The sequence below is a fragment of the Paroedura picta genome, chromosome 5 (assembly GCF_049243985.1).
Source record: "Paroedura picta isolate Pp20150507F chromosome 5, Ppicta_v3.0, whole genome shotgun sequence".
Lineage (NCBI taxonomy): Eukaryota > Metazoa > Chordata > Lepidosauria > Squamata > Gekkonidae > Paroedura > Paroedura picta.
In genome coordinates, this window is record NC_135373.1 from 99,487,558 (window position 1) to 99,515,556 (window position 27,999).

At 41.9% G+C, this 27,999-nt stretch overlaps 1 protein-coding gene and 1 long non-coding RNA gene across 5 annotated transcripts in view; one reads left to right on the forward strand and one right to left on the reverse strand.

Moving 5' to 3' along the window:
- Positions 1-207: 207 nt before the first annotated feature.
- FAM83F (family with sequence similarity 83 member F) lies at positions 208-27,680 on the reverse strand. Of its 2 annotated transcripts, none has more exons than XM_077339430.1 (5): positions 27,037-27,680; positions 14,094-14,261; positions 11,011-11,132; positions 9,836-10,380; positions 208-7,834 (listed from the first exon to the last, which is right to left on the reverse strand). In XM_077339430.1, the coding sequence occupies exons 1-5, from the start codon at positions 27,490-27,492 to the stop codon at positions 7,770-7,772; spliced, it is 1,356 nt and encodes a 451-aa protein (XP_077195545.1). In that variant the 5' UTR covers positions 27,493-27,680; the 3' UTR covers positions 208-7,769. The 2 variants fall into 2 exon arrangements, with proteins under 2 accessions (XP_077195545.1, XP_077195544.1); XM_077339429.1 differs by having other exon boundaries at positions 9,665-10,380; positions 27,037-27,679.
- The window catches only part of LOC143838308 (uncharacterized), a 29,987-nt gene continuing 29,011 nt past the window's right edge, over positions 27,024-27,999 (forward strand). For 2 of the 3 annotated variants that reach the window (XR_013231327.1, XR_013231326.1), the window contains exon 1: positions 27,024-27,105. This is a non-coding gene — a long non-coding RNA (uncharacterized LOC143838308). The remainder of the gene's footprint in view (positions 27,106-27,999) is intronic. The other variant, XR_013231328.1, reaches the window with a different exon arrangement.

Sequence of the window (27,999 nt, forward strand, 5' to 3'; positions counted from 1 at the left end):
CCTTCAGGTAGAGAAAAGCAGCATATAAGAGCCAACTCTTCTTCTAATAGGAAAGGCCTATACAGCTAACACTATTACATGTGCGCAAAACATCGAAGCAACATTTAACAGTGCTACTGTGAGATAGGCTGAGCAGAACTTTGCTCCTATGCCGTGTTCACAGCCTGTCATGCAAGAGTGCAAACATGCTTCTTAAGATATTCTCACATGTAATATGTTAATATGTAACTATAGCAATCAGACACCTAAAACTGAGCTTTGTAACATGTACAGACTCATCACAAAGCAGAATGGAGTTAAATATGTGGCTTCCATGTATCAAAACCACACAGCAAACGTAACAAGCCTTTCACTACCCAAATGGCATCTTTTCTGAATATGCTCAATACAAATAGTCCTTTGTAGTATTTCATATGCGTAGAAGTGATTTGTGGTTGTAGCCTCGTTTATGAGAGAAATAGGAAGGGAAGAAAGAGGGTTCCTTTCTTATAGGTGTTCACAGTAGTAGATAACCATTAGAATTCCTGTCTTTCCCTGCTGTTTATATCTTGCTAGAGAAAGTATTCTATCAAATTTAGTTGTATGATAGTTACATATATTACAGGTAAACCATATTGAAGAGCCATGGAGGCAAATATTCATGGCCTATAAGTATTCAATTTATAACATTGCTTAATCTAAGGAGTGGTCCTGATGGGGACCACTAGGAATCCCATGTAAGCTGTTCTCAGTTTACTACAGGGAAAGTGGGAGCCAAGGATAAAAAAACAAATAGAACTAATGATAATCTACAATTAGTCCATAACTACAGTACTATGAAAGTCTGACTAATAATTACAGTAGTAAAGTAGCAGAAGCATTGTATGATTATTCTTGTACATTAAATTTGATAAACTTCTTGGCATGATATATCAGCAATCAGAACAGCATTATCAGGGTGGTGATGAGGAGCCCAAGGTCACTTAGTTGGCTGCACGTGGAGGAACGAGGAATCAAACCTGGCTCACCAGATTAGAAACTGCTGCTCTTAACCACTATACCATGCTGGAGTCTAAAGTTACAATTTCATTTGCTTGCTTCATGAGTGAACTTTTTCTCTTAAGTCAAAAGTTTTTTGTTGTTTTTTTTAGATCCTAGGATATCAAGTAGATACTATGAGAATGAACACAAGTTACTAAAACAGCATATAATTTATTTGTCATATAAAATGCATCTAAGGCACATATACACATTGAATGATAGTATGCGTAACAAAATTGCAGTGCCAAAGGTCTTCCCCTTCCCCAAATTCTATGTTGCCAGCAACAACCAGTGTAGAGTAACCCATATATACAGTCACATTAAAATGTACCATTTAATAGTTTGTTACAAGACAATCCATGATTTAACTCAGGCACCTGAAGGAAAGGGAAAAGGAGTGTAAAAAGCCACCTATCCTTTCCTGGACTGACAAGAACTTTAGCATTATTTCACTAGATCCTTCTCAGTCTACTTTACAAAAGAGAAAAGTCAGAAAGAAAATAATTCTGAACTAAGTGAAATTCTTATGGTCAAAAATCAGAACATCTTGAAGGACCACCAGACCTCCATTAGGATATGCATCATGGGAAACTGTGCACCAGATTTTCTCAATCCATACACTGAACTTTCAACCCTAGTATGGATCTATACCTGACCAAGGCTACACTGCAGACAAATGTCCAGCCAGCAGAGCATTTTAGGGAGCATATCCAAATGTATCTGAAAAACTATACATGTCCATGAAAGCTTACATCTTGCATAAAATTTCCATTGGTCTTAAAGGTACCACTGGCTACAAACTTGTCCAGCTGTTTCAGACCAACCTGAATCTACCCTAATATATGTTGGAGATGAGTGGCCTTGGAATGCCACATATTTGCTTTTACTTTAGTGACTAAAGTTTAGAACTATAGCACTGAAGGAAGTGTACTGCACAAACCAGATGAAGCCTCAGGCAAACAGACTTACCAAATTTTCTAGTATTTCTAGAGAGGGGTGCCACATAGCTCTTAACTATCCTGAAAACAAAGTGAATGGGACTAAAAAACCTTTCCCCTCCATGCTCACCCTTGAGGTAATGAAGCCACAAGTTTCATCTTCAGTGAACTAGTATGTTTCAAGGCACTTTAAAAAGCAGAATTTTCATGTGATCAGAACTTATATACAAGCTTTTAACATTTGCAGGGGGGAAAAGTTACAGCAGCTGTCAAAGCAGAGCACATAGTCTTAAGGACTACTTGAAGGCAAGAAAGAAAATGCAGTGGAAGTTATCTGAAATCCAGCAGTTGTGGAATGTTAAAAATCAAGCAGCGTAATAAGGTTGCATTAGATGCCACAGGCTCGGACAGAGAAAAAATACACTTATCCACTAAAAATCTGCACTTGTAAGAGGAAAAAAAAGGGGGGGGGGAATCTTTTAGAGAAAAATAAATGCACAACAAAAAGGCAAGTTTGCTTTAGCCTTCTATCTACCTAGTTTACTCAGCTTGGGGCTGGGGGACTTCACACTATGTATTCCGTCACAGAAATTAAAGGAAAGGGTTACTAGAGTATGGTGCAAGTTTTTATCTTACTGAGAGTATGCAGAGCATATAGTTGGCATGTACAGCAGATTCCTAATTTTGGGTATTTATAACAGAACATTGCATCTCAAACGCTCTGAAGCAGTATGCATGCACATGAAAGCTTTTACCTTGAATAAAACTTAGTTGGCCTTCAGGGTGCCACTGGACTCAAACTTTGTCCTACTGCTTCAGACCAACACGGCTATCCACTTGAATCACTCAACTTCATAGTAAGCCAAGCTGTTGGCAGGTTATCACAGTATTGCCTCGCTGGAAGCAAATCCCCTTCCCCTCCAAGCTCTTTGGCAAAGCTTGACATAGTGGTGGAATAGGATATGGGAGACCTTCGTTCAAAATCCGAACTGTACCATGAAATGCCAGGGGATCTTGGGTCATTCACTGTCATTCAGCTGAATCTTGTGAGGGTTAAGCCGAAGAAGAGAAATATATGCTGCCTTGAGTTCCTTGAAGGAGGATAAAGTATACTGAAGGCATACATTTCAAACCCTGCTAACCAAGATCCTTTTAAACAAGAGATAGCAGGGACTGACCCTGGACCCTTTTGTATGTAAAACATATAACAGCTAGTTTGGCCGTCAAGCTTGAGTACATTTGCTTGCCAAAAAGGAGCCCACGTTTGGGGAGAATGAAGCTCCTCCTCTCCCACACTGTACTCCTGAGCCAAACTGGGTCCTGTAATACTTGGGAATATTAGTTTCCCACTGCCATATGTGTCTGTAAAATGGGTTGACAGATGTAACGTCCAGTTTGGCCCGCAGACGAGCCTCCAAGTGACCATATGACTTTCTTCCCTATGGCATCATCTTTTGTAAGATATTTTATGAGTGGGAAAGATGCTATGTGAGGCTGATCAATAAAATTTAAATAGGGAAACATTCCAGGTAAAGTCGATAAAGTTGCAAGAATAGATTAGATGAATGGCTGAAAGATGAGAAATTTTCATAAGTCTGTTCTTAATGAGAAATCTACATCAAAGAAATAGATAAGTATAAAGCATTGAAGACCTTTAAAAGAACTAATCAAGATTATGGGGAAGATTTAAATACAATTAGGTCAACAGATCGCAAGATTAATTTCCTAATGAATTCTTCAGAACAGTTTTTGATGAAAACATGTTAGTTATGCAGAAATAGAAAGCATCAAAGGACTGAAGAAAAGTTGTTAATTTTAAAAATGCAACATATAACAAAGTTATGACCAGTTAAATTCTTCAAGCATGTATCAGATAATGAAACAAATCAGATACTTTTCAAAATGTATACCATATAGCACTTTTAGCACCAAACATTACAGAGGAAGTGCACTGAACAAATGAAATAATTTTCATAACTCTTTAACGTAGTTGATCAGGAGTCACAGCTGCTCAGTTCTTCTGTACTGACAATCTCCATTTTATTTATAGAACTGCTGATTTCTGGAATTTTATATGAACAATTAATTGCAATTTCAGATTGAAGCTCTGCTCACAGTGATACAAATTAATGGAACTCAGGTCAGGTGCACACTTACTGCATATTGGTTTGCATATCAAAGTTTCAGCAGTGCTAAGGTCTGCTTGCAAATGCAAAATATCGCAGAACAACTTTAAAAATTTTAAATTCCAGTAATCAGTTAAGACACAAAAGTATTCACTGAGCCCATGGTCATACATCTACCATAAAATTCTTACCACCATTATGCAGAATGAAAGTAAGCCAAAGTATCTAGGGCAAAAGAGCTCATATCCCAAGGAAGTTCAACCATGCAAACAACTACAGGGTTAGCTTTTTCAGCCCAGACTGCCTGCATCACTCATAAGGATAACTTTGCCATACATTTGCAGGAGACTGCAAGGAAATAATCATTTGGAGCAGCTCCTTGTAATACTCAAAGAGCAGCTTGTGTGGTGAATTGTACAAACTTCAAATTCAGCTTGTAGAATGTTCCTTTCATGCATTAGAGATACCACATCCTCATATACCAACTTGTTGGAATATTCAGTTGCATACAATGCTGCTCATAGACCATTTATGCACTGGAGGTTTCATGCTGGGCTGCAGGCTGGAGTTTTAGTCATGGCAGGTTGCCCCACCTCTTCCTGCACTCACATGGTGAAGCATTAGGCCCGGTGCACCTCATCCACCCACGATTTGTGTTCCTGCATGGAAGCTGGGGCAGTGAAGTTCCCAGTGCATAAACGGTCATAGAGAAAGCAATTTTAAGAATACATATTTTGCGTAGAAACACTTTCATCATACAATCTTCTTTCCTGGATGAAGCCAACTTTGTGTCTATATAGCAGAAGCTGACTGTGCACAGCAGTCATACCATTAACCCAGAAGCAGTTTTCCCCCAATGTTTATAACCTTAATTTTCTTTTTTTTAAAGAACGGGATAATGTATACTTGAAAATGTGCAGGCAGTGCTTCCAAAAAATCAAATGGCTGGTCAGTTAGCCAGAAACATGGGGACAAATAGACAAGTGAATTAACATTAAATTTGTAAGCTAGCATGTCAAACGCATTAAGGTGGTGGAGAGAAGTTAAACTCAAGTTGTTTAGAAAACAGCAACCTGTATTTGCATGCATACCTAAAAACCATATTAGCATTTCCATTGTTAAGACTATCTGAAATAGAATTCCAGTATCAGGCCAAACAATAACTACAACATTCTGCAATCACATTTTGAAAATTCTCAATAATCATTAAACATTTCAGATTTTGAATATAAATCAAGGCTTAACAGGATGCATGATATATTTACATATTTTTGGAAAGCAAAAGACTGAACCCTGCAAATTATATGTCTGGATGTGATTTAAACACAATAGTACTCTTCATGTGTAAATTTACTCATATACTTTAATAGGTATGCATATTCCTATAGAAATTAGGCGATTATCATAGAGCTACTTTAATAATTTTTTAAAGGCCTTTTATAAAGGGCAAAGGCCACTTGGATGCTCAGAGAAATGACAAACCACAGGCTCTGGCAAACTACAGGTGTATTAATATGTTTTTAAAAATCCAGGACAATCACCTTTAAAGTTCTGTGCAAGTACACTACCTGTGACTAGACGCTGTCCCTCTGAATCTATGTGGAGCAATGGAGAATGCTATTCCTCATTTTATGCATTGCTTATCTTTGTAGCTTCCAATGTGACTGGTCATTTGGACAGAAAAATAGTAATGTGCAATTCCCAAGCAGCATGCAGCATATAACTACACTCTTGTCCTGAGCACATGAACACTAGACAGTAGTAGCAATAAACAAATAAATAATGCAGGGCTCACAACCCCACTGTATCCATTTGCTACCAGTTCCCTTGCTATAAAACATGGAAGCATTGTAAGCAAATACAACACAAAATGTTTGACTTTTTCTCTTGGATGTTTTCCTTTCTACTCCACACTCAACTTACTATTCTTACTACTCCATTTAGTACTGTTTGCTTGACTAGCATTCTATGCTAAGTAAGACAATGGAAAGCAGGGAAAGTTTAGCAGTTACTCTTTAAAGCAATATAAAAGTGAAAGCCTAGTTGGAAGAATGCTCTCTAGGCAATACAATGTTCCTAATAATAAATCCACTGGGCTTGAATGAGTCTCCTAAGTTTTCTGCAATGATAAGCTTCATTTTTGTAGCGCTTGAAGACTTAAAAAAAATCAGCTAGGCACTTTAATTGATCAGTGTTATAAATCTTATAGAAACCAGTGCAATCCTATGAATACTTTCCTGAGAATAAGCCCCATTGCATAGATGTCAATAGGATTTTGACAAGATCTATCTATTGAAGATTACACTTTAAAGCATGTTCTTGGCAACAACCAATCTTGCATTGCTTACCTACCCACATTTCTATTACTGTATCTTTGAGCTGTTCTAATTTATGCAGGCCACCCAGAACATTCCATGAGTCTCTCAATAATCATTCAATGATTTCATCATCCTTGCTTTTATCCAAATAGTTCATTTTAATCTAGTGCACAGTGTTGTCTTAAAAACAAAGTCCTATAAGCAATGAATAAGGGGATTATGGATCCCATGACTACTACTTCCTGTAACCATCTTAACGCATCCCTCTAGAAGAGGGGTCATCAATTTGATACCCATGAGTGCCGTGGCACTTGCCAACAGCCAATCCACCAAATGTTCTTAGAAAGTGGGCTTTTGCCCAGTAAGGCTTCTGACTGGTCACTGAAGATTTGATTGGCAGATTTTTTTTTAAAGTTACATTGGTAGAACTAAAGCAGCACAAGGAGCTTCACTTTGTAACTGAAGATAAGCTGCAGCTGCCACTTTGTGGATGGCTTCACCTTCTGTGGCAGCCATTTTGCCGCTCTGCTCAGCACACTATGTCAGAATCCCAAAAGATCCAAAGGCTTGAGAATCTCTGTTTTACAGCCATCAGAAATTCTTCAACACATTTTTCTTCAAGTTTATGGGGCACCAGGAAGAGAGTGATGGTGGCAAAAAATCAGTGCATTTTTTAACACTTCTGAAACACCATCCTACAAAGACAGTAGTGATCATCCTTCTGGAAGAATGCTGCAGAGTACAAGACTGTGGCTTTCTGGTATTCACTAGTATCTATATCATTTATTAATTTTCCTGCAAAGTTATAGTCACAGAGCAGACAGAGCACAATGCCCCACTACATATGTCATTTGTGGCACCTGTGCCACACGTTGACTATCCAATAGTACCGGAAAGGATTGGATAAAGCAGTGGAAGATCTAACTTTCTATATTTATACATGATGGGGCAGAGGTGGTATAAAGTTTAAGAGTAACAAAATGCAAAGATTTCACCTCCTTTTTGGAGTCATTTTTTCTTTGACTTAAATTGCTAACCCATAAAAGTACAAATATCAACAACTCAACAGTGTTCTTTTGAGTCTATTGCCAAATAAACTGAAATAGCACCCTGTATCCATGCCAGTGTAAACTACAAATCAGTTTCACAGTTATTTAATTAAGTATGCTCCTTTTCCAGACAGGATCTTCCAGGTTATGCATTGTGCCCGGTGTGCATTAACAGGAGACTCCAGCTGCATCCTAAGACACAGCAGGGGTTATATGGAACGTTTTGAGGAAACTAGATGGCAGCCTTGAAATATGCCCACAGCTCCATATTCCAGCAGATTCTTCTCTCAAGTTTTTCCAGGAGCACCCCCCCCCCAATCAGGACACTACACAGGTTGACTGTTTGGCTCTTTCCCCTGTGTGGGAGCTTAGACTCATTTTACCTGCAGCAGGAAAAAAAAAACACAATTAAAAGTTTCTTTAAAAAGATTTCAGACATACTTTTAAAAGCGATACACATTTAGACATGACCTAAAGGAGTCTTACTTTCTGCTTTGCAAATCATATGATATCCACCCACACAATCACAAACAAGGAGCAAACTCCAGAAACACCTCTACAAGTAAGCCTCTTTCTCAGACTATTCAGATATTATAGCTAAGTAGTCTGTTGTTGTTGTTGTTAGGTGCGAAGTCGTGTCCAACCCATCGCGACCCCATGGCCAATGATCCTCTAGGCCTTCTGTCCTTCCCCGGAGTCCATTTAAGCTCGCACCGACTGCTTCAGTGGACTCCATCCATCTACCTCATTCTCTGTCGTCCCCTTCTTTTGCCCTCAATTGCTCCCAGCATTAGGCTCTTTTCCAGGGAGTTCTTCCTTCTCATGAGGTGGCCAAAGTATTTGAGTTTCATCTTCAAGATCTGGCTTTCTAAGGAGCAGTCAGGGCTGATCTCTAGGACTGACTGGTTTGTTCGCCATCCTCATTACTTCTATTTTCATACTTTGGGTACATATTACTACATGGTCAAAACCTAATTTGCACCAAGACTTTATTTCTTTGAATAGTTTCCTCTAGGATTACTAGATGCCACTTTTGCACACTGGTATAACAGCAGCCATTAACTCACTGAAATCAAACACAAGCTGTCATCTGATGGGAAAACATGGTTCTGTTGTTTTCTAGCTTTGTCACTAGGGGATGCTACAAGTCCTTTGATGAATTTATCAAAAAAGTTAAAATCATATACTTTACTGAGAAATGAAATCAAAACATCTTTCCAAACAATCTGAGTAAATTTTGATCTGTGTGCTGGTGAGTATCCTGTTAATCAGAGAGTTGGGAACATTCACCCTTGGCAAACTGAGTTGAATTGGGGATGTCTGGCTTTGCATATTTCATGTTCCACCACATGAACAATCTTTTTTTGCCATTAATGGAGTAAGTAAAGCAGAATTTTACTCTTCACATTTTTATTTTGGTTTGAAGAAACCGATCAAATATACCAAGCAGTTTTATTATGGATTGAAATAATACCGAAGGAGGCTATTTAGATTGCAACTGGTTATCTCGAGATGCATCTTGAATGCAGATACCTCCCATGACTATAATACAGTAACTCCCCAGTCTAGTAAAGCTATTTAGGAGGAGACATTCTCAGTCTTGTTGATACTTCTGAATCACACACGATTCAGAATGACAGCTTGCTTCCTCTCTAGAATCAAAATGCCTGTTTACTAAACCTATTTATGAAAGGGAGAGAAATATCAATGCTTCACAGCAGCCTCTGAGACGTGCTTACTTTAAAAACCTGCAGGTGATCCACTTTTTACTGCCCGAAGAAGTCTCAAAGTGGCTTACCGTCACCTACCCTTCCTCTCCCTACAACAGACACCTTGTGAGGTGGGTGGGTCTGAGAGAGCTCTGACAGAATTATGACTGGCCCAAGGTCACTCAGCTGGCTGCATATGGAGAAGTGGGGAATCAAAACTGGTTCTCCACATTGGAGGCCACCACTCTTAACCACTACACCAAGCTGGGTCTTGTTAGGCATAACAAGTGTCAGGCTTCAAGATTATACTAACGTTTGAGATGGCTGCCTTCCTTCCAACCTTGCCCTTTCAATGCAGTCAAGGAAAGGATATTATGGGATCACTACCATGCATTAGTCCTACTGCATGACAACAAATCTTTAGGAACAACAAAGTAGAGAAAAGAGGACAAACAGAAAGATAGGGGATCTGAATGGTAGAGCAAAATCTCCAGGGAGATTTACCTGAAGCATTCCCACTACTATGAGCACTAAAAGTGGCTTGGCCCTCCTTTGGCGTCGTCACAATCACAAAGTCGTCTCCTGTTAGAGTCTCACTGGTAACAGAATTTGCATCGGCATTCAAGTGTGGTGGACGCTTGGCCTTTCTGAAAAGTCCACTTCCAAATCTCTTACCCTGCTTAGAACTGGCTTCCCCATTGGCAACATCATCCTTCTTGAGGTCACGAACAGACTCCCTGGATTTGGATTTATTTTTCAGTTCCCGTTGAAACCGGGAAAACAACTTCTGAGGACTCCGGTTTGCTCTGCTCACATCCTCGAGAGGAGGTTCAATTTCTGGCAGTACCTGCTCTACTGAAACAAGATCATCTAGAAAAATATGCAGTCGTCTCTTTGACTCGCTTTCTTCTTCCTTCTCTTGTGGGTTCCCTTGGGACTCCTGCATCTGGCGGGAAGCCCAGCGCATCATTTCCCCTGGGGGAACCCCTGCCACTAATCCATACTTTGGGTTGATGATCTTCCGGGCCACAGTGGAAGAGGAAAATCCCAATTTTCCAGAATCTTGACGGAAAGGACACGGAATATTCAGCTCCTTATAGAGATCTATCTCCTCCGAAATGGCATAGAGCTCGCGGAATTCAATATCGAACATTTCCACATTCTGTCCTGACAAGAACAGAATAATGTTTCTGTCTATGTGGGATGAAGTCCATGTGAAGCTATGAAACAAAGAAGATGTTGTTATAGTTTGAAAATTAATCAGAGAGAGCTACTTTTTCAAACCCAAGTCCCTTAGTATTCAGGAATGCACATTACAATAGTCAGAGATGGCATTTATCCACCCAAGTACTCTATACAATGGGTTGTTATTGCTACATTAATTTCTGGTAGGCATGCACACTGAGGAGAAGATTTTGCAAGCGTAACATTCAAATCAGTGTGCCCAGTACTATCCTACTAACTCCATATCGAACACTGTATGAAACCTAGCTGGCAAATAAATGTCATTGTGGAGGTCGGAGGAGAGCCTGAATTTCAGAACACATCATGCCCTTTTATTAGACTGCTTATGAAATCTTCATGCAGCTTTCCTTTCACAGCCTATATTAAGTAACAGCAGAATTGGCAGACTATCTGTATGGGCAGCAATAGATCCCTTCATCTTAACAAACCTTCAGATTAGATACTCCACAGAAGCAGCTTCTTGCAAGTTTAGTGTTTCTACATTGTATATTATTTCCTTACAAGGAACAGCTGTACCACCAGCACCTCTGCCAACTAACACATTTGTGCCCCAAAGTTACCAAAAGGAGGGGCAAATCGATGGAGTCCCTGGTTGAGAAACTGACCTATAGGAACCAGTGACGACTTTTTCACCATCCACCATCAGGAACCGGGATGCCAAATTGCCTTTGATCTTCCCTGATGGCATATAGTAACCAACTCCCGTCACAGAGCGTACACGGATATTCTGAAAAGAAGAAAACACACAGTAGGCAATGCACAAAAGAAGTCTAATTGTCCAGATTTTAATTACCTTGCATTCCTATACTCCTACCTCTCAAGGGTTCCTTAGGAAGTCAACAAAAACCAAGAAAGATAGCAAGATCTCATGTAGGAAATTCTATTTTAGGGAAAACTTCAGCAAATTCAGTTCTCATAACCCTGGTACTACATTTATCCAGCTGCTTTGCAGCCAGCTTCCCATATGCTGGGACTGTTGGTGAGGACAGCACACAATTTATCCTGTTTCTGGCATCAAGATGTATTTAGAAGCAAAGTAGTAACTAAATACTAGATACTAGTAACAAAATACTAGATGTGAAATAACAAACAGGTAATATTACATGTGAGAAGCCCAGCCACACTTTCTAGGACTATTCTAGTATAAGGAAAGTTTCCCTGTACTGCTGTCAGATGACTGCGGGTCCTTAATAAGCAAACTTATGAGGTTACAACAAAAAACCAACTAGTGTGTATATGTGTATGTGTTAAGGGGCCCTGAAATGCAGAAAGCGTATATGGTGTAATGTAATTACATAGAGACCGTTCATAACAATAATTGGCCTTTCCCCCCCTAGTTTTGCTAAGCTAGTTAACATCCAAAATATCTGAAGAGTCTGAAGTTTTACTTTACATGAGTCTTCTGGCACCTCAAAGGCTAACAAAATTGTATTCTAGCATAAACGTTCACAGACTAGAATCCACGTCTTCAGTTACAGTGCATGAATCATCACTATGCTGTTATTTATGCATGGTAGGGAAACATACAAACAATCAGCATGGTCAAGAACTCATGAAATGTAACTGAAATTTAATCATGAAAACAAACAGACCATTTGCTAGAACAAAGTTTGAGTTGAGTGGCACCCTTAGAACAAACAAAAGGCCAATTTCATCTGAAAGCTCATATCTATAAAAAAAACTTGTTGGTCTTAAAGGTTCCACTCAAACTTTATTCTGCTGATTCAGTTGAAAATGGCTATCTGCCTGAGTCCATTCACTTGTTAGCACAGTCTAGGAAAAAGGATAACTTCAACACCAAGTACAGATGGGCATTTGAGTACAAGGTATTTCATGTCTTCTCACATACAAACCTTCTTGGTCTCTATAAATGAAGCCCCACTCAAGATTCCATTTCAGGTAGGAGTAAAGTTGTTCACTGTGGCCCTTTCTTGTTCTCGTCTGAGAAGCATTTGGCTAACATGCTGTAAACCCATTTATGTTCCTTTTATGCTGCAGCTTCTGATTTTGAAATTTTAAGCTAGATTTAATGGAGATGTTATAGGTTTTGTTTTTAATTCTTGTGAACTGCTTGTTATAAATAAGTAAAAATTTAAAGTGCTAAATGGTATAATCATGATGAGATTCCTGATATTTATCTGAAATATTTTCATATTCATGATAAAAATCAACTATTAGAAGCCCCCAGGCCAAATCTAGATAACCAGCCATATTGCCTGGTCCCCAAGATGTCAGTCTATAGGCCAAACAGAAACACTATGGAAATGTTCTCCAGGACAACAGCAAGCAACTATGAGACATGACAAACCTAGCTATCTTCACCTTATTCTCTTCTCAAAACAGCCCTCCAAGGGACTAGTTACTGACCAGTGATCTAGTTATTTATATCTGCAGTCTACTTCAGAGAGCCAGTTTGGTGTAGTGGTTAGGAGTGCGGACTTCTAATCTGGCGAGCTGGGCTTGATTCCCCGCTTCCCCACATGCAACCAGCTGGGTGACCTTGGGTTTGCCACAGCACTGATAAAGCTGTTCTAACCGAGCAGTAATATCAGGGCTCTCTCAGCCTCACCCACCTCACAGGGTGTCTGTTGTGGGGAGAGGAAAGGGAAGACGAATGTAAGCTACTTTGAGACACCTTTGGGTAGAGAAAGGTGGCATATAACTCTTCTTCTGAAATACACTTGATCAAGAATGCATCTGATAACACTGGCATGAATGGTAGAGCCTTTTAATATATAAAGTCCACTTCACATGAACTGGATCAACATACACCTCTACTGGGAGGAAAAACTATGTAGGCATGCAATTAATGCACACATTTGTTTCATCATGCCTATATGCATTTTCCTTCCAACAAACCTTGTGTGAAAACTGCTGCTTGAAACAATACCTCTGGATCTCATGATGTGTATGCATAGATTTGATTATTAATTTCTCCAATTCATTTCTCCACACCCCTGAGAATACAAGGCTACTTACCATAACACTGAAGAAAAAAAAAAGAACAACTCAAGAATAACATCCTTATCCATTTTTGTTCCTCTGTATATTTATGAAACAGCCTAGGGGGTGGGACATGTCCGGCTGTCCAAGTTGGAATAGGGCCAATCAGGTTGCAGCCAGCTTTGCCCTAATTGGCCCTGCCCCTGCAGCTCCCACCCTCCGTCCCTGGACTCTAGTCTCTTTGCTCTCAGATGCCTCGGTGCCTGGAGCCAGCAGCAGGTAAGGGGAGAGGCCCTGGGCAAAGGATCATGGTGGAGGGCCTCCTAATGAGGGCCTCTTGGCCTGCTAGGCTGGCCCTGCTGACCGCTCATTAAGGACTGCTAAGGAGCTGACTAGCTGATACACAACCTGGTTGTACCATGAAGTATGGTAGGTCGTACCAATGCTGCTGTTACTGTTTTCTTATTAAGGGGAAAAGATGGAGAGGAGGAAATAAACTGGGAAAACAGAAATGGAATCAGAGAAACACAATAAATTTATTTAAAACACTGAATATTTATTTAAAACACTGAATATTTGTCTCCTAGTTAACTGGAACTATCAAAATTTCAATGGCCGTAAAACTTTCAAAAAGTATTCACTCCTCTATCAGGGCAAGAATTCTTTTGTCTTATTAGAAAATGATAGTATATCAGTGCCTTGATATCTTTCAAGAGACATAACAACAGAGTTAACAGAATCATACCCGTATCTGGAAATCACAGAGCTCCATGCCTTTGCACATCTCCAGGAAGAACTTAGAACCTTCTTCATCCAAGATAATGTAGACTGGGATCCGACGCTTGTAAGCTGCATCTACAATATCCTGGAAGATATCCCTGTCTGTGAATTGGTCCATAACTACTGCAATGATCTGGACATAGAAAGAGAAGAGTCATTTCAATAAAACTAAGCAGTCTTGTTCTGAAATACAGATCTACACATTCAGGGTGGGAGGATATATATTATATATTCTTGATACACATCTGTATGAAACATTAGCACAGGGGTGGGCAAACTGTGACCCTCCAGATGGCCATGGAATGCTGGCAGGGGCTCATGGGAATTGTAGTCCATGGACATCTGGAGGGCCACAGTTTGCCCACCCCTGCATTAGCATATTCAAGATAGAATTAATAGTCTTTCTTGCCTGTACAGTCTGTACAGTTCCTATTGAGGATTTCTTGAGGTTTACATGGCATCTTTGGTGTTAAGCAGATGCCCAGAAGACACCACAATCAATTTTTCACTCTTTGGCACTCTACAACTTCCAGGGTTCTGATGTAACCTATCTCAGGGTGTGAACATGTATCTGTGTAGAGTGTTTGAACAATCTGACATTAATCCATCTAAGAATAAACGCCCAGTCCATACGGAGGATTCAGCCCAAATACAATTTTTAACTTTAAAACTTTAACATGCTGACATTAATATTTAAATGTTAGCTGTACTTTTGGCTTGACTGCCACCACTTCCTTCTCCTGAATTATAAACTTTGGAAAAACACTGCCTGTAGCAAGGCTTCCAGTGTTGCCAGTCCTGATGAAACACAACTGCTTGGACTTGTTAAATATTCCAGTTGGAAACAGGACCATAAAAGCAGAACAAAGGGCTAGCAAGAATGTGTGTGTGTGGGGGGGGGGGGGGGGGAGGGGAGACATTCTTTAAAGCTGGAGGCAAATAATTAGTGCAACCAAAAAATTCTCCATACCGGAGAAGTTCATCAGCTTGCAACGTTGTAGAGTCCAGAAACCACTTATTAAGTATGTACAATCCTTTCTTTGCTCTAGGATTCAAAATTATGTTGCATTACTTGAAAATGAAATGGCCATGAATTAAGCCACTACAGGACATGGATCACCTCTGCCTCAGTTACCCAAACTTGCCCAGATTAAAGGTTGCCTTTAAGTGGTCACAGGTTTGAAAATGCCATCAAGCTATGAGTCAAACTTCATAAATCTGGTAATCTGTATACACTTTAAAAAGCACAGTAATATCAGTTAGTGCCCATGTACAAACAAAGAAGTCCCCTCACATGAACCAAGTATTTAATTACCTGATGACAGTTTTAAATGCCTGGACCATCAGGCTTTAAAAAATATTTCTTATTTTAGAAAACAAGATAGCAAAGCAGGGAGGACACAAAGCAGGGAGGAGGAGCTACACAGCAAATATATCAAAATCATTATAATTTTTGTCTTTTTATTAATTTTATATTTTGAAAGGGATCCAAATTCTTCAATATGTTCTATTACATACTGTAATGATTTTTGTGGATCCATCACACTTAATATAACATCATGTTTATCATTTGGAAAGCGAGTCAGCTTTCTTTTTGTCTCTTAAGAGTGCTTTACATTCTTTTTTCCTAAACTGTACATTTGCTTTCAAAGCTGGATTGGGAAATTTTTTAAATTATTTGAAACTTCCCACAAACTTATGTTTTGCCAGGATACAGTCTTGATCAAACCAGCCTTTATTACAGTGTCTTTTCAAATATGAATCAACATTCTCCCTCAATAGAACTGGGGTTAGATTAGAAATAAGCTGTGCAACTCAACCCCTCCAAGATGGAGGTCCTGTGTTTGGGCAGGAAAGTGGCAGACCAGGAAGCACACCTACCCATTTTGGCTGGGGTGCACCTTAACATCTCATCCTCAGCCAGGAATCTGGGGGTGATTATGGATACCGCCTTCTCTATGGAGGCCCCGATCACAAGGGTAACTTGCACAGCATTTTAACACCTTTGGCAGGCAAGGCTGTTAGCACTCTATATTCCCCTGGACTGTCTAGCCACAGTAATCCATGCAACGGTCACCTCTAGGCTTGATTTCTGTAACTTGCTCTACACAGGCCTACCCTTGTCCTTAACCCAGAAACTCCAGCTGATGCAGAATGCAGCTGCTAGGGTCCACACTGGCACACTTTGGAGGGTCCATATCCAGCCTGTGCTGAGGCAGCTGCATTGGTTGCCTGTGCTGGCCTGGTGTTAACCCTTAAGGCCATTCACGGCCGTTCTTTGGTTGAGGTCAGAGCCAGAAACAATGCGGGACCTCCTGAAGTTACGCAATAACATCCAGCGTACCTTACCCTGGGTGTGTGTGTGTGTGTGTGTGTGTGTGGATGGCTATAGAGATGGTGAGGGGGAATTATACCACCAATCTTGTTTTATCCTTGTTTGTTGCTTTGTCATATGATGTTTTATGGGGCGGTTAAATTTTACCCTGCCTCGAGTCCCCAAAGAGTGCTGGACTAAAAATCTAATGATAGATAAAATTTTAATTAGATCTATTTTTATTTATTTAATCAAATGGCTTACACAACTTATACATTTTTCACCCCTAGATATTTCTCAATGTTAACTATCTCTCCTTTTTCTTTCCTATTAGATTCTTATATAAACTTATCAATGTTTCAGCATTTTGAGTCCAAATCCATAGTAATACTTATGGACCAGTGCCATGATAACATCATTGCCAATATTTGCTCACATTACCTACTAACAAATCACAGTAAAAAACACTCCTGACCTACTTAACAAGAGATCCAAAGAGCAGCTGGAATTGCTGCTCATCAGATAGCCGCCATCTTGGAGAGCCCCCTTGTTCATAACTTTTTGTAGTGGCATCATTAAGACTTTTTGGAAATGTCTGTAATACATTGTTGTCAGCCCATCAGGGCCTGGTGCTTTAACCTTTAAAGGTAAAGGTATCCCCTGTGCAAGCACCGAGTCATGTCTGACCCTTGGGGTGACACCCTCTAGCGTTTTCATGGCAGACTCAATACGGGGTGGTTTGCCAGTGCCTTCCCCAGTCATTACCGTTTACCCCCCAGCAAGCTGGGTACTCATTTTACCGACCTCGGAAGGATGGAAGGCTGAGTCAACCTTGAGTCGGCTGCTGGGATCGAACTCCCAACCTCATGGGCAGACAGCTTCAAACAGCATTTCTGCTGCCTTACCACTCTGCGCCACAAGAGGCTCTGCGCCACAAGAGACTCGCTTTAACCTTTACATAGTTTTAATTAACTGGAGTATTTCTTATTTATTTATTTTTGGACTGATATACCGCCGCTCTCAAAGAGACTCGCAGCAGTTCACAATAAAACAATAAAAACAATACAACCCGTAAAAATCCCCTTAACACATTAAAACATTAAAAGATGGCAGTACCAGTAGAGCAGTGGTCCGCAACCTTCTTGAGGCTGCGGACCAGCGGCACCGGTGGGGAGGGCGATTGCCCGGTCGCGCATGCAAACGCGCATGTGCAGCCCTGCTTCCCTCTCCCCCCTCCCACAAAAAGAAGCTTGCCGGGCCGCAAGCTAATTGGCCACTTTCGTGGCCGATTTGCTTGCGGCCTGGGAAGTTTCTTACTGGGGGGGCGGGGAGAGGGAGCCGCGGCCTGGTGGGGACCACCGCAGTAGAGTTCAACTCCCCACCCCTGTCCAGCTTATAGTTAAGGAGTTCTTTCATTAGGAGTGAAGGTCCTGATTTTACCAACACTAGAGGATCCACCAATAATAACTCCGGGACCTCATCTTGGCCTCAACCATATGCCTGGTGGAAGAACTCCATCTTGCAGGCCCTGTGGAAAGCTGACAAGTCCAGCAGGGCCTTCAGCTCTTCTGGAAGCTCATTCTACCAGGTTGGAGCCAGGGCCAAAAAAGCTCTGGCCCTGGTTGAGGCCAGGAAAATGTCCCAGGGTCCTGGGACAACCAGCAAGTTCGTACCCACACAGCGAAGTGCCCTGCAGGGAGCATAAGCAGACAAGCGGTTCTGCAGATACGTAGGGCCCAAGCTGCATATAGCCTTAAAGGTCAAAACCAATACCTTAAACTTGATCTGGAAACACTGGTAACCAGTGGAGGTGACGCAACAGCGCTGAATATGGGCCCTCCAAGGTGTTCTATTGAGGACCCTTGCAGCCGCATTCTGTACCAGCTGTAATTTCCGGGCCAAAGCTAAAGGTAGGACCACATAGAGTGAGTTACAGGAGTCTAACCTGGATGTGACCGTTGCATGGATCGTGTTATTATTTTCTTTAAAAATCTTCTTTAGCTTGCAAAGTTTGTTATTGGGGTATCTTTTAAATATTCTCTTGTTCCATATTCTGAAACAAACTTCTTTTTACAGCGACCAGGAGAAAATATTGATGAATTGTTCTTGCATTTCTCCCCCTGCATCTGTGATTTCATCTCCTTTCTTTATATTACTCTCTTTTCTTTTTTCTTTCTAAGACAGTATACCAAATACCTGCCAGGTTTGTTGCATGTTTGAAATGCCTTTGTAAAATAGCTTTTTCTGTATCTCCTCAATTTCTAACTTTAAAAACATGCAACAAGTAGTGGCAAAGGGATTCAGATATTCAGGTAGGAAGGGACTGTGCCCTCTAAAACAGCCATTTCCTCCAGAGAAACTAATCTCCATAATCTGGAGATGAACTGCAATTCAAGGGGATCCCCAACTCCCACTTGAAGGCTGACATCTCGGGCCTAGAGCTACTACACCTGGATCCAGTGCAAGGACTGTGCCCAGCCCGCAGGATTCCTTTCTTCCCAGTTTTCCCTTGCCCTGGCATTTCTGACCCTGGAAAAATATATTCTGAGGTCCTACTAGGATTGTCAACCGCCTCGTGGTGCCTGGAGATCTCCCAATGTTACAAATGATCTCCAAACCACAGAGATAATTTCCCCTGCGGAGAACTGCTACTTTGCATGATGGGCTTTATGAAAGCTGAGATGAGATGAATGTTTCCTTTTTTTGCTCAGGCACAGTACTGCACACACAAATATGAAACTAACTTCTTATTTAACAAGCGTTCTATTTCATTAGTGATGCCACGCACACTATAAGTATGTGACTTCTGGGGGGTTGACAGGGAAGCTTGGCCAGCTGGCAATACTTTGGGGGTTACATGATGTCTGAATATTTCGGGGGTGACTCCATAGTCAAAAGGTTGAAAAAGGCTGCTCTATATGAATTATCCACTTGAAATTCTTCAGCCAATAGCTTGGAATGTTCTTCTGTTTTTAATTACTTTGCTTCCTTTTGGTAAATATAACTCCATTGTGAGTGACATTTTCCAATTGTATTTTATTTCCTTCTCTTGTAGAATCTGTTTTAAAATGTCGATATCTTTGATTTTCCTTAACAGATTTGTTGGTAAATCCTGAAAGATGTGCACTTCTTTTCCAGCAATTGAAATTGGGGATTCTCTTTGCTTCTTTAATATTATATCTTGTGTTTTCTTATGAGCAAAGCAAAGTAGCATGTCTCAAATGAGCTTATTCTAGAGTGCAAATCCTTAATTCATTCTAAATATCCAGTCAATGTCGGGAAAATCTCTTTGTATTTTCAAATAATCTTGGAGCAATTCCCAAAATCTCTCTTCCAAATTTAGCCTCCCAAAACCTTCTTGTATGCCTTTAAAATACAGATTATTAGATCAGCACTGTTTCCAAGATTTCAGTTATTTGTTCTGCTTTCTCAATCCAATAATTTTATCTTTAAAATTTCTATTGGTCTTGTAGTTTTGCATTAATTTCTAATAGTCCAACTAATAATTCTTGAATGTATTCTTGAATGTGTTCTTCCCTAGATTCTTGAATGTTTCTTTGAATACTTAATTTTTTTCTTTCCTCGGATTTTTGGATATTTTATATCATCTTGCAGCATTGCAGAGTTCAGAAACCACTTATGCCACTTATACAATTCTTTATTTGCTCTAGGGTTCAAATTTACATTGTATCACTTAAACATTAAATGGCCATGAATCAAATCACTACAGGACATAGATCATCTCTACTTCATCTTAAACTTGCCCAGATTAAAGGTTGCTTGTAAGTGGTCACAGTTTCGAAAAGTGCATCAAGATATGAGTCAATCTTCATAAAAAGAGCCCTAGGGTTTCATCACATGCAAAGTATTAAACTACTTAATTACTCTTTTAAACACATGGACTTTCAGACCTTGACAGGTAGAGATTTTCCACTTTCAAAATCAGCAAAAACTTGGAATAATTAAAATTAAGCAAATCAGCAATCTCTGCTGCTGAAACATGCAATATCTCATTTATTATTATCCTAAATCTTCAGCTATATTGTGTGTATGTGAGTGATGTCACAATATAATGGAAAATTAAATTCACAGATAATACCCATGTTCAGAGAAGAGAGAGGAGTGACATAGAAATAAGGTTGCCAGGTCCCTCCTAGCTATCAGCACGATAGGGGTGGGGAAACTCCTGGAGATTTGAGGAAGGAATCTGGAGGGACAGGAGTCTCAGCGGGGTCCAGTGACAAAGCATCCATTTTCTACAAGGGAATTCCTCTCTATAATCTGAATGTAATTTGTAAATCCAGGGGATTCCCCAGGTCTCACCTCTAGTCATCTCTACACACAAATTATGTGAGGGGTGGAGCAAAGGGAGAAAATAATTGTTTCCAAAAAATCTTAAAGTGGCTGGCAACTTTTTTAGTATCCACCCTCACCCTAATAGTTACTATGGTTCTTCATTTGAGATTATGAGATAGGGATGTGCATTCAGCTAATCCAAGACAAAAAATCCCCGCAAGGGATCTTGCAGTGCTGTAGAGTCTAGACACCACTCATTAAGTACATACAATCTTTCTTTCTTTGCTCTGAGGTTAAAAATTAGGTTGCATCACTTGCAAATTAAACAGCTATGAATTAAGACAAGGTATTTTTATCAGTATTTTTGGGGTATTGTTATAGTTGATACGGTAGGCCTCAAATGTTTGGAGAGGAGGGGAGAACAGACACGCATAGCTTGGCTGTGTCTTCCCTCCAGCAGTGAGGCTAGCCATAGCAGTATGTAAGTAAGAAGGGGCTTTTCTGCAGCCTCCCTGTCAGCTGTTAGGTTGAAGGGGAAAACTCTCTCTCCTCACACTCTCAGAAGAGCATCAGCGATGGCAGCCCCTCATTGCAACACAGACAGAGAAATGGGTTCCTTGCCTCAGTAAGGTGGTATTAGAGGCTTACTTCACAGGCCTGAAGGGAAGAGGGGTGTGTGGAATCCTGAGCAAGAGCTGCAAGTGGCCCTGAGTGGGGGACATTCCACCAATAGGAAAAAGACAGTACAGTTTTGTCAGTGGTTGCTGAGCAGAACCCTTGGACATGCTAGTTAATTGGTGAGCTGTCCTTGATCATGTTCCTTTTACATGGTAATCCTTCAACATATTTATTTTATGTGTCAACATTTATACCAGCATTCTTGGCATAGCCGTCTCATGGCGGTTCACAACATAAAACAGTAAAATCACAATAAAATAAATAAAATACCCAATAAACATTGACAATAGATGATGGCATAAAACTTCTAAATCCCAACTCTGCTGTTTAAGCCTTGGGACCAACAAACGTGGTCCTAGATGAAATAAAACTGATTGTAGAAGCATACTACCATAGTAGCATAACTGGGGCAGGACCCACCAATTAATAACTCCAGTCACACACACACAGACACCCTGGCCCCAACCAAGCATCTGGCAGAAGAACTCTGTTTTGCAGGCTCTGCTGCACTTAGATAGCTCCGTCTGGGCCCACAGCTCTTTCGGGAGCTCATTCCACCAGATTGGGGTCAGGGCTGAAAAGGCCTTGGCCCTAGTCAAAGCCAGGCAAATGTCCCCGGGATTGACACCAGCAAATTCCTACCAATATTTTTCACATTCAATATACCCACACCCTTATTATGAGTGCAAGAGTTACCTAAGTTGCAGGCAGAGATAAGACTGTGAGTCTGAAGAGTAAAAAACTAATGTCCTTGGAAAATTCTTCCATAACATTGTACATGTATACTAGCAAACTAAACACTGTCTGCAGCAGATCCATAGGCAGCAAGCATACTGTTAATACAGTGCTCTGCCTAGCATATAAAATTGTCACAGAGTCATTTTGACAGAAGATGTCTATTTTGATTACTAAAAGGGACAGGACATAGAGAAAGGTTTCACTGAACACCAGTTTAATGGCATAAAATTTAATCAGTTCAGAATTAATGGAAAGGAACTCCTTTTGTGAACTTTACTGCTTTGCACAATTTCTGAGAAGCACTGAAAGTATATTGGGAAGAGATTACCTCTCTTCCCATACTGAACATTATTAGAAGCTTGTCTAAGCTGGTTCTTGTCAACTATGTGGGCCATAGGAGTTACAACATCCCACTTTTCTGGACTATAGAGAATGGAATTATTGGAACAGTGCTCCCACTGTTATCTTTAAAGATGTATAAATGACTGATGCCACTCAATAGGCATAAGGATCAAAAGGTGAGTGAGGATATCTAACATACCCTAGTTGCTTTTCTTGGGAATTATGCTTTAGAACACAGTATGACAAATAGATAAAGACTTCATGGAGCTTGGAAGAATGTGCAGCCGAATAATTCTCAGTAACATGGGTTTGGCTGGTATCCTTGAAAACATTTTAAAACTAAAGATAAATTGCGGAACACTTACATCTCATATTTTATAGTATATTCTGAAGGAGATGGGGGAAGCATTTAAAATATTGAATATAGAGGGGGGAATATGGGAGAATACTGGCTAACACATAATACCTGAAAGACATTTTTAAAACATCATACTGCAGGACACCTACTTCTCTATCTTTACCTATCATAAAACCTGCTGATTTTATGAAGAAATTAACCCCTTTCAGCAGTACTCTGTCTCGCGATTTTACTCTGCTTCCTGTATCAGAGAGTATTGGTCACCATGCTTTTCAGGAAAGGTTGCAAAGACCAAGGATTTGTTTAAATACATGGCTTGTGGAAGTACCATTATTTGCATAGAATTAGTTCTGTATACGATTAGAAATGTACCTGGCACGTTAGCCAGATATCACTGAAACTGGTGGAACTATTTATATGTGTAGATTACATGGCTTTAACTTTGAGCCACTTTGAGACTCCTTCAGGCAGTGAAAAGTGGGATATTAACAAACAGCTCTCCTCTACGTCTCCTCCACAACAATGGAGTTTATGTTAGGGTTTTTTTAAATCAACAGTAGGCGTATTACTGACCTTACCTGGATAGGCCACGCTAGCCTGACCTCATCAGATTTCAGAAGCTAAGCAGGGCCAGCCTTGTTATTTGCATAGAAGAAGGCCACCAAGGAAGCACAGAAATATGCAGAGGCAGGCAACAGCAAAATACCTCTATTATCAATTGCCTTGAAAACCCTGCACTTTATCATGGAGACATAGGACTGGTGCAGAAGACTAAAGTGATTGATAAAAAGCCAATTCATTCTTGGAGGTGTGTGTGCCAGATACAGGTGGCTCAGTGTGGAAATCAACACCTCTCCATCTACACAGATCCTAAATCTGCTCTATTATATCCCCTGAAAGTGCTATGAAAATATGTATCTAGTCCTGTTTGTTACAGAGGTAATAAGGGGAGAAGCATATCTCTGGAACAAAACAGCCCTAGAGCAAAGATGTCAAACTCATTTCCTACAAGGGCAGGACCTGACATAAATGTTACCTTGTTGAGCCAGGACAATGCGCTATAAAATGTAATGCCAGATATCAGAGACACAAATGTAGAAAGGATAGCCGATGGTAAGATCCCAGTTAGTGTGTCTTCTCTTTAAGGCCCCATGGGCTGGGGAGGATGCAGAGGAAAACCTGCATGGGTGGATTGCAGAGCCAGTGGTGTAGTGCTGGGCAGATGCCCCCGTGCTACCTGGAGGGGGGCAATCCCCTTCCCCAGCCCGTTCCTGCTGCCAGTGCTGTGAGATTGGGCCCCAAGGTAAAAATGCAAAACAGCTGGATGTTACAAGCTTCCCCCTGCCCCCAAGTTACCATGGAAAGGGACTGGGAAAACAAGTTGAGAAAACTCCCCCACCTGCGGAAGCCACAATCATGGCAGGACCCAGGTCAAGCAAAACACAATAAGCTGGCGATGCCCATACAGCAGTGGCAACCTCTGGCCAGGCCAGCAGGTGATCCATGGAAGGACAATACTTGGGGTTCAAGTCAGAGATTATCGGCAGTTGTCCATCCCCCATGTAGCGGCAGCTGTTGTTGTAGTTAGGTGCGAAGTCGTGTCCCACCCATCACAACCCCATGGACAATGATCCTCCAGGTCTTCCTGTCTTCTACTATTCCCCGGAGTCCATTTAAGCTTGCACTGACTGCTTCAGTGACTCCATCCAGCCACCTCATTCTCTGTCGTCCCCTTCTTCTTTTGCCCTCAATCGCTCCCAGCATTAGGCAGCAGCTATCCCAGGTCAAAGGCTACCAGATCGAAAGACATATGCAAGGCTGTGCAAATGGCAGGAGACCCAGGCCATCCATTGACCTAGCAGGAGATCACTGGCATAGATTCCTCTTCCCCAATGAGGAAGTAACCATCTATGGCTGAAGGCCACAGGATGTTTCCTGGGAGAGGGAGGCTCAGCCACTAAGTTGGGTATTTGGTGGCAGGACTAGGCCTTAGATGTGTGAAAGAAGCTGCTAAAGAGCACCCTCATAAGCACTGCTGCTGCATGGGGGGGAGGGGATGAATATGGCAGTGACGCAGGCCACCAGCAAGGATCCTCTGCACCCCTCATGTGTTAACACTGATCCCCACAGCCATCTGGGGCTGCATTCTCAGAGTTACAGGTCAACTCAAGAGGGATGCTACCTCACCTCAGAACCCAGAGCCTGCATGAATGCAGCTGCAGCAGCTCCCACCTTACCAGTGAAGCTGCCAGTGAATTGAAGCGGTTCTGCTTGAGTCCTGCAGATGAGGTTGTTATGCTATGGAGAAGCCACAATTAGAATGGCTCTGCCCACTCCCCAACCCCAGCAACCTGTTACCTCCATTGCACCAGTTGCTTGCAGTCAGGACAAGAGCCCTGGATGGACCGGTTCCAGACCCCAGATGAACACTTTAATGAACACTAACAATTCTGAAAACCTGAAACACTACTTGTTCCAACATTATAAAATTATTTTAATTGCTATTAAAAAACCTGAAAAACATCTGCCATGTGAAAGCTCTATTGCTACCGTGCTGTATCAGCAACCACAGCAGCTACAAGGAAACCACACAAGCCTGTTCTTCTGTGGAAACAGCCTAGGGCAGCTATTATCCAGAGAAGGTCTGAGGCAGGCCTTCTCAATCAGGGTTTTGTGAAACCCTGGGTTTTCTTGACAGTCCTGGAAGCATTTCCTGGATGGGTGGGAGTTACTTTTTTATATTTAAAAAAAAATGTTAAACATTTATTGGGTGATATGACCATATATGGCCATGTTGACCCCCTCCCCTTCCCCAAATGGCCAATGATGGGCATGGTGGACGGGAAGGGGAAAGCCCAGGATGGGCATGTACACAACTATGCTTCCCAACCATATTCAGCATGATCGTGCCACTTCTGGGGTTTCTTGAAGTCTGAAGAATGTTTCAGGGGTTTCTCAATAATAGAAAAATTGAGAAAGGCTGTCTAAGGAATAGTGAAAGTAGGCTGCAGGGTACTGTTCAGGCTGCAGACGTCCTTGGTCTTAAAAGAGGTCTTCTATTCTGAACAGTTCCCTACAGAGAACCCAAAAAATGTGTAGTTATACTGTCTAGAGCAGGGGTAGTCAACCTGTGGCCCTCCAGATGTTCATGGACTACAATTCCCATGACCCCCTCGGCTCATGGGAATTGTAGTCCATGAACATCTGGAGGAGCACAGGTTGACTACCCCTGGTCTAGAGAGCATGACAGTGATTCTTCTGTGTTCAAAGCACACATCTCACATGTTAAACAATGGATCTTGTATGTGCTTTTGATTACTAATTACTTACCACCTGCTCCAGGCTAGGTATATTAAATCTAAAGTAAATCACACCAAGTTCAATGGAATGAATTTCTTAATATCAGAAGTGTGGTTAAAACTGTAGCCAAAGATAACAGAATGCATGAAGACTGCAGATTTTAACATGCATAACCACAATCCTAAATGTGTTGGGATTGCAACCTACTGTGGAATTCCCCTGTTGCACAAGAGCTCAATAGATTGTGCATTATTATACTGGTTAAACCAACTAGCCTCAGTGAAGCAAGTCTACTTAGGATAAGGGTATAGGCATGTATTTAGTGACAGAATCCCATATGGGAGAAGAACATGATCTCAGATGAAAGCCTGGAAAGATACAGAAAGCCGTGTCCGGGCTTGTTATGGGAAGCCCAGTCGTTCCACTTTCATTCCTACCCATGCCCTTCCTCGGGGCTGTGAATAAAGGGCAAGCCTTCAGAACAAGGAAAAGCTGGATGGAAAAGCTGACAGCACTCTTTCTACCGTAGTACTAGCAGCCGAAAATTCGGAAGTTTTTTTGTTTAATAAAGTGGGAGCTCCTTTGCCAAGGAAGTGGGGTCTCAGGAGCTCTCAAAATAGGGCTGAGGCAGAGGGCTGCTTCATGAACTTCCTTCCCAGTTGCCCTCTTGCTGCCTGCCTTTTGTACTTAAAAAAAAAGAAAGAAAAGTTTCCACTTGAAACGCAGAACTGATCTGGCCGGTTTTGCCTCCCCTCCGAACCCACTGCACATTTAGTCTTTGGGAAAAGTTGTGGCCACCTCCAAGCCTTATTCTGGGATAGCCCCTCCCCCACCTGAAGGGTGAAGGGCTGGCCGGGGGGGGGGGCGGTCTCGGAGACCCACCTTGTGCGCCTTCTGGATCATTTCGCGCGCCACTTCCTTGACGTGAGGCGCGTTTTCTTCCTTCCGCGGGTGAGTGAACAGGGCCAAGCGGCTGAGTCCTCGGTAGAAAGTGTTGTGGGTCCAGCCCAAATCCAGCGGCGGGATCTCCGTGTCGGAGCGCTCGGGCCAATAGGCCAGCGACAGGGGCTTCCCGGACGGTCCCGCGAGAGGCTTGCCGCCGTCGAGGTGCGCGACGTAGGCGCTCCAGCTGCTCCGCAAGGCCTGTCGCTCCCGGCTGGAGAGGAAGTCGTGCAGCTGCTCCTTCTTCAGCTGCTCCTTGTACGCCTTCTCCCCTTTGCCCACCAGGGCTTGCAGGGCCCGCCGCTGCGGCTCGCTGTAGTAGTACCGGGGGTGGCTCTCGCCGAGCCATTCGTTCACGTGCGTGTCGTCCAGGCAGAGGAGCTGCGAGTCCGCCATGCTCCCTCCGCGCCACTGGCACGTTCCACTGGCGAGTCAGAGCGGGTAGCCGTACCTGCAGCAGGGAAGGGAGGAGTCATCTCGGCCCGCCCCGGCTCACCTGGCCAGGTAGAGGTGACGGCGGCCCTCCCTCCGGCCAGGGGGCCAAGGTGCGATTATTGCAGCACGCAGCGCCATCTCTCTCTATATTCGGGGGAACGGGATGAGAGGCCAAAACCCATTCGGCACACATAGGATAATGCAATTTCAGTGTGCTTTGGCAGTTGGATTTTCCTGTGCAGAACAAGAGAACCGACCTCTAAAGTGCACTGAAAGTGCATTATCTATTGTGTGCAGAATAGGCCAACATGTGTGCGGGAATTTGCTATCTAGGAGGCGCTGTGAAAGGCGGTATTCCGACCATGAAGAGCATCAGGTTTATTACACGGTGACCGTGTTGCTTTATCTAATATAAAATTGACACCAGAAATATGAAAAGATTTAAAAAAAAATGCATAGCCCTCTTTA

Bases quoted from the DNA above. Each gene is read 5' to 3' on its own strand.
- FAM83F (XM_077339429.1), bottom strand. From the start codon at position 27,492: ATGGCGGACTCGCAGCTCCTCTGCCTGGACGACACGCACGTGAACGAA. The intron at 14,262-27,036 runs GTGGGTCTCCGA...TTCTATGTCCAG, and splicing joins TGATCCAGAAGGCGCACAAG to ATCATTGCAGTAGTTATGGA. The intron at 10,381-11,010 runs GTCAGTTTCTCA...TTTGTTTCATAG, and splicing joins GTCGTCACTGGTTCCTATAG to CTTCACATGGACTTCATCCC.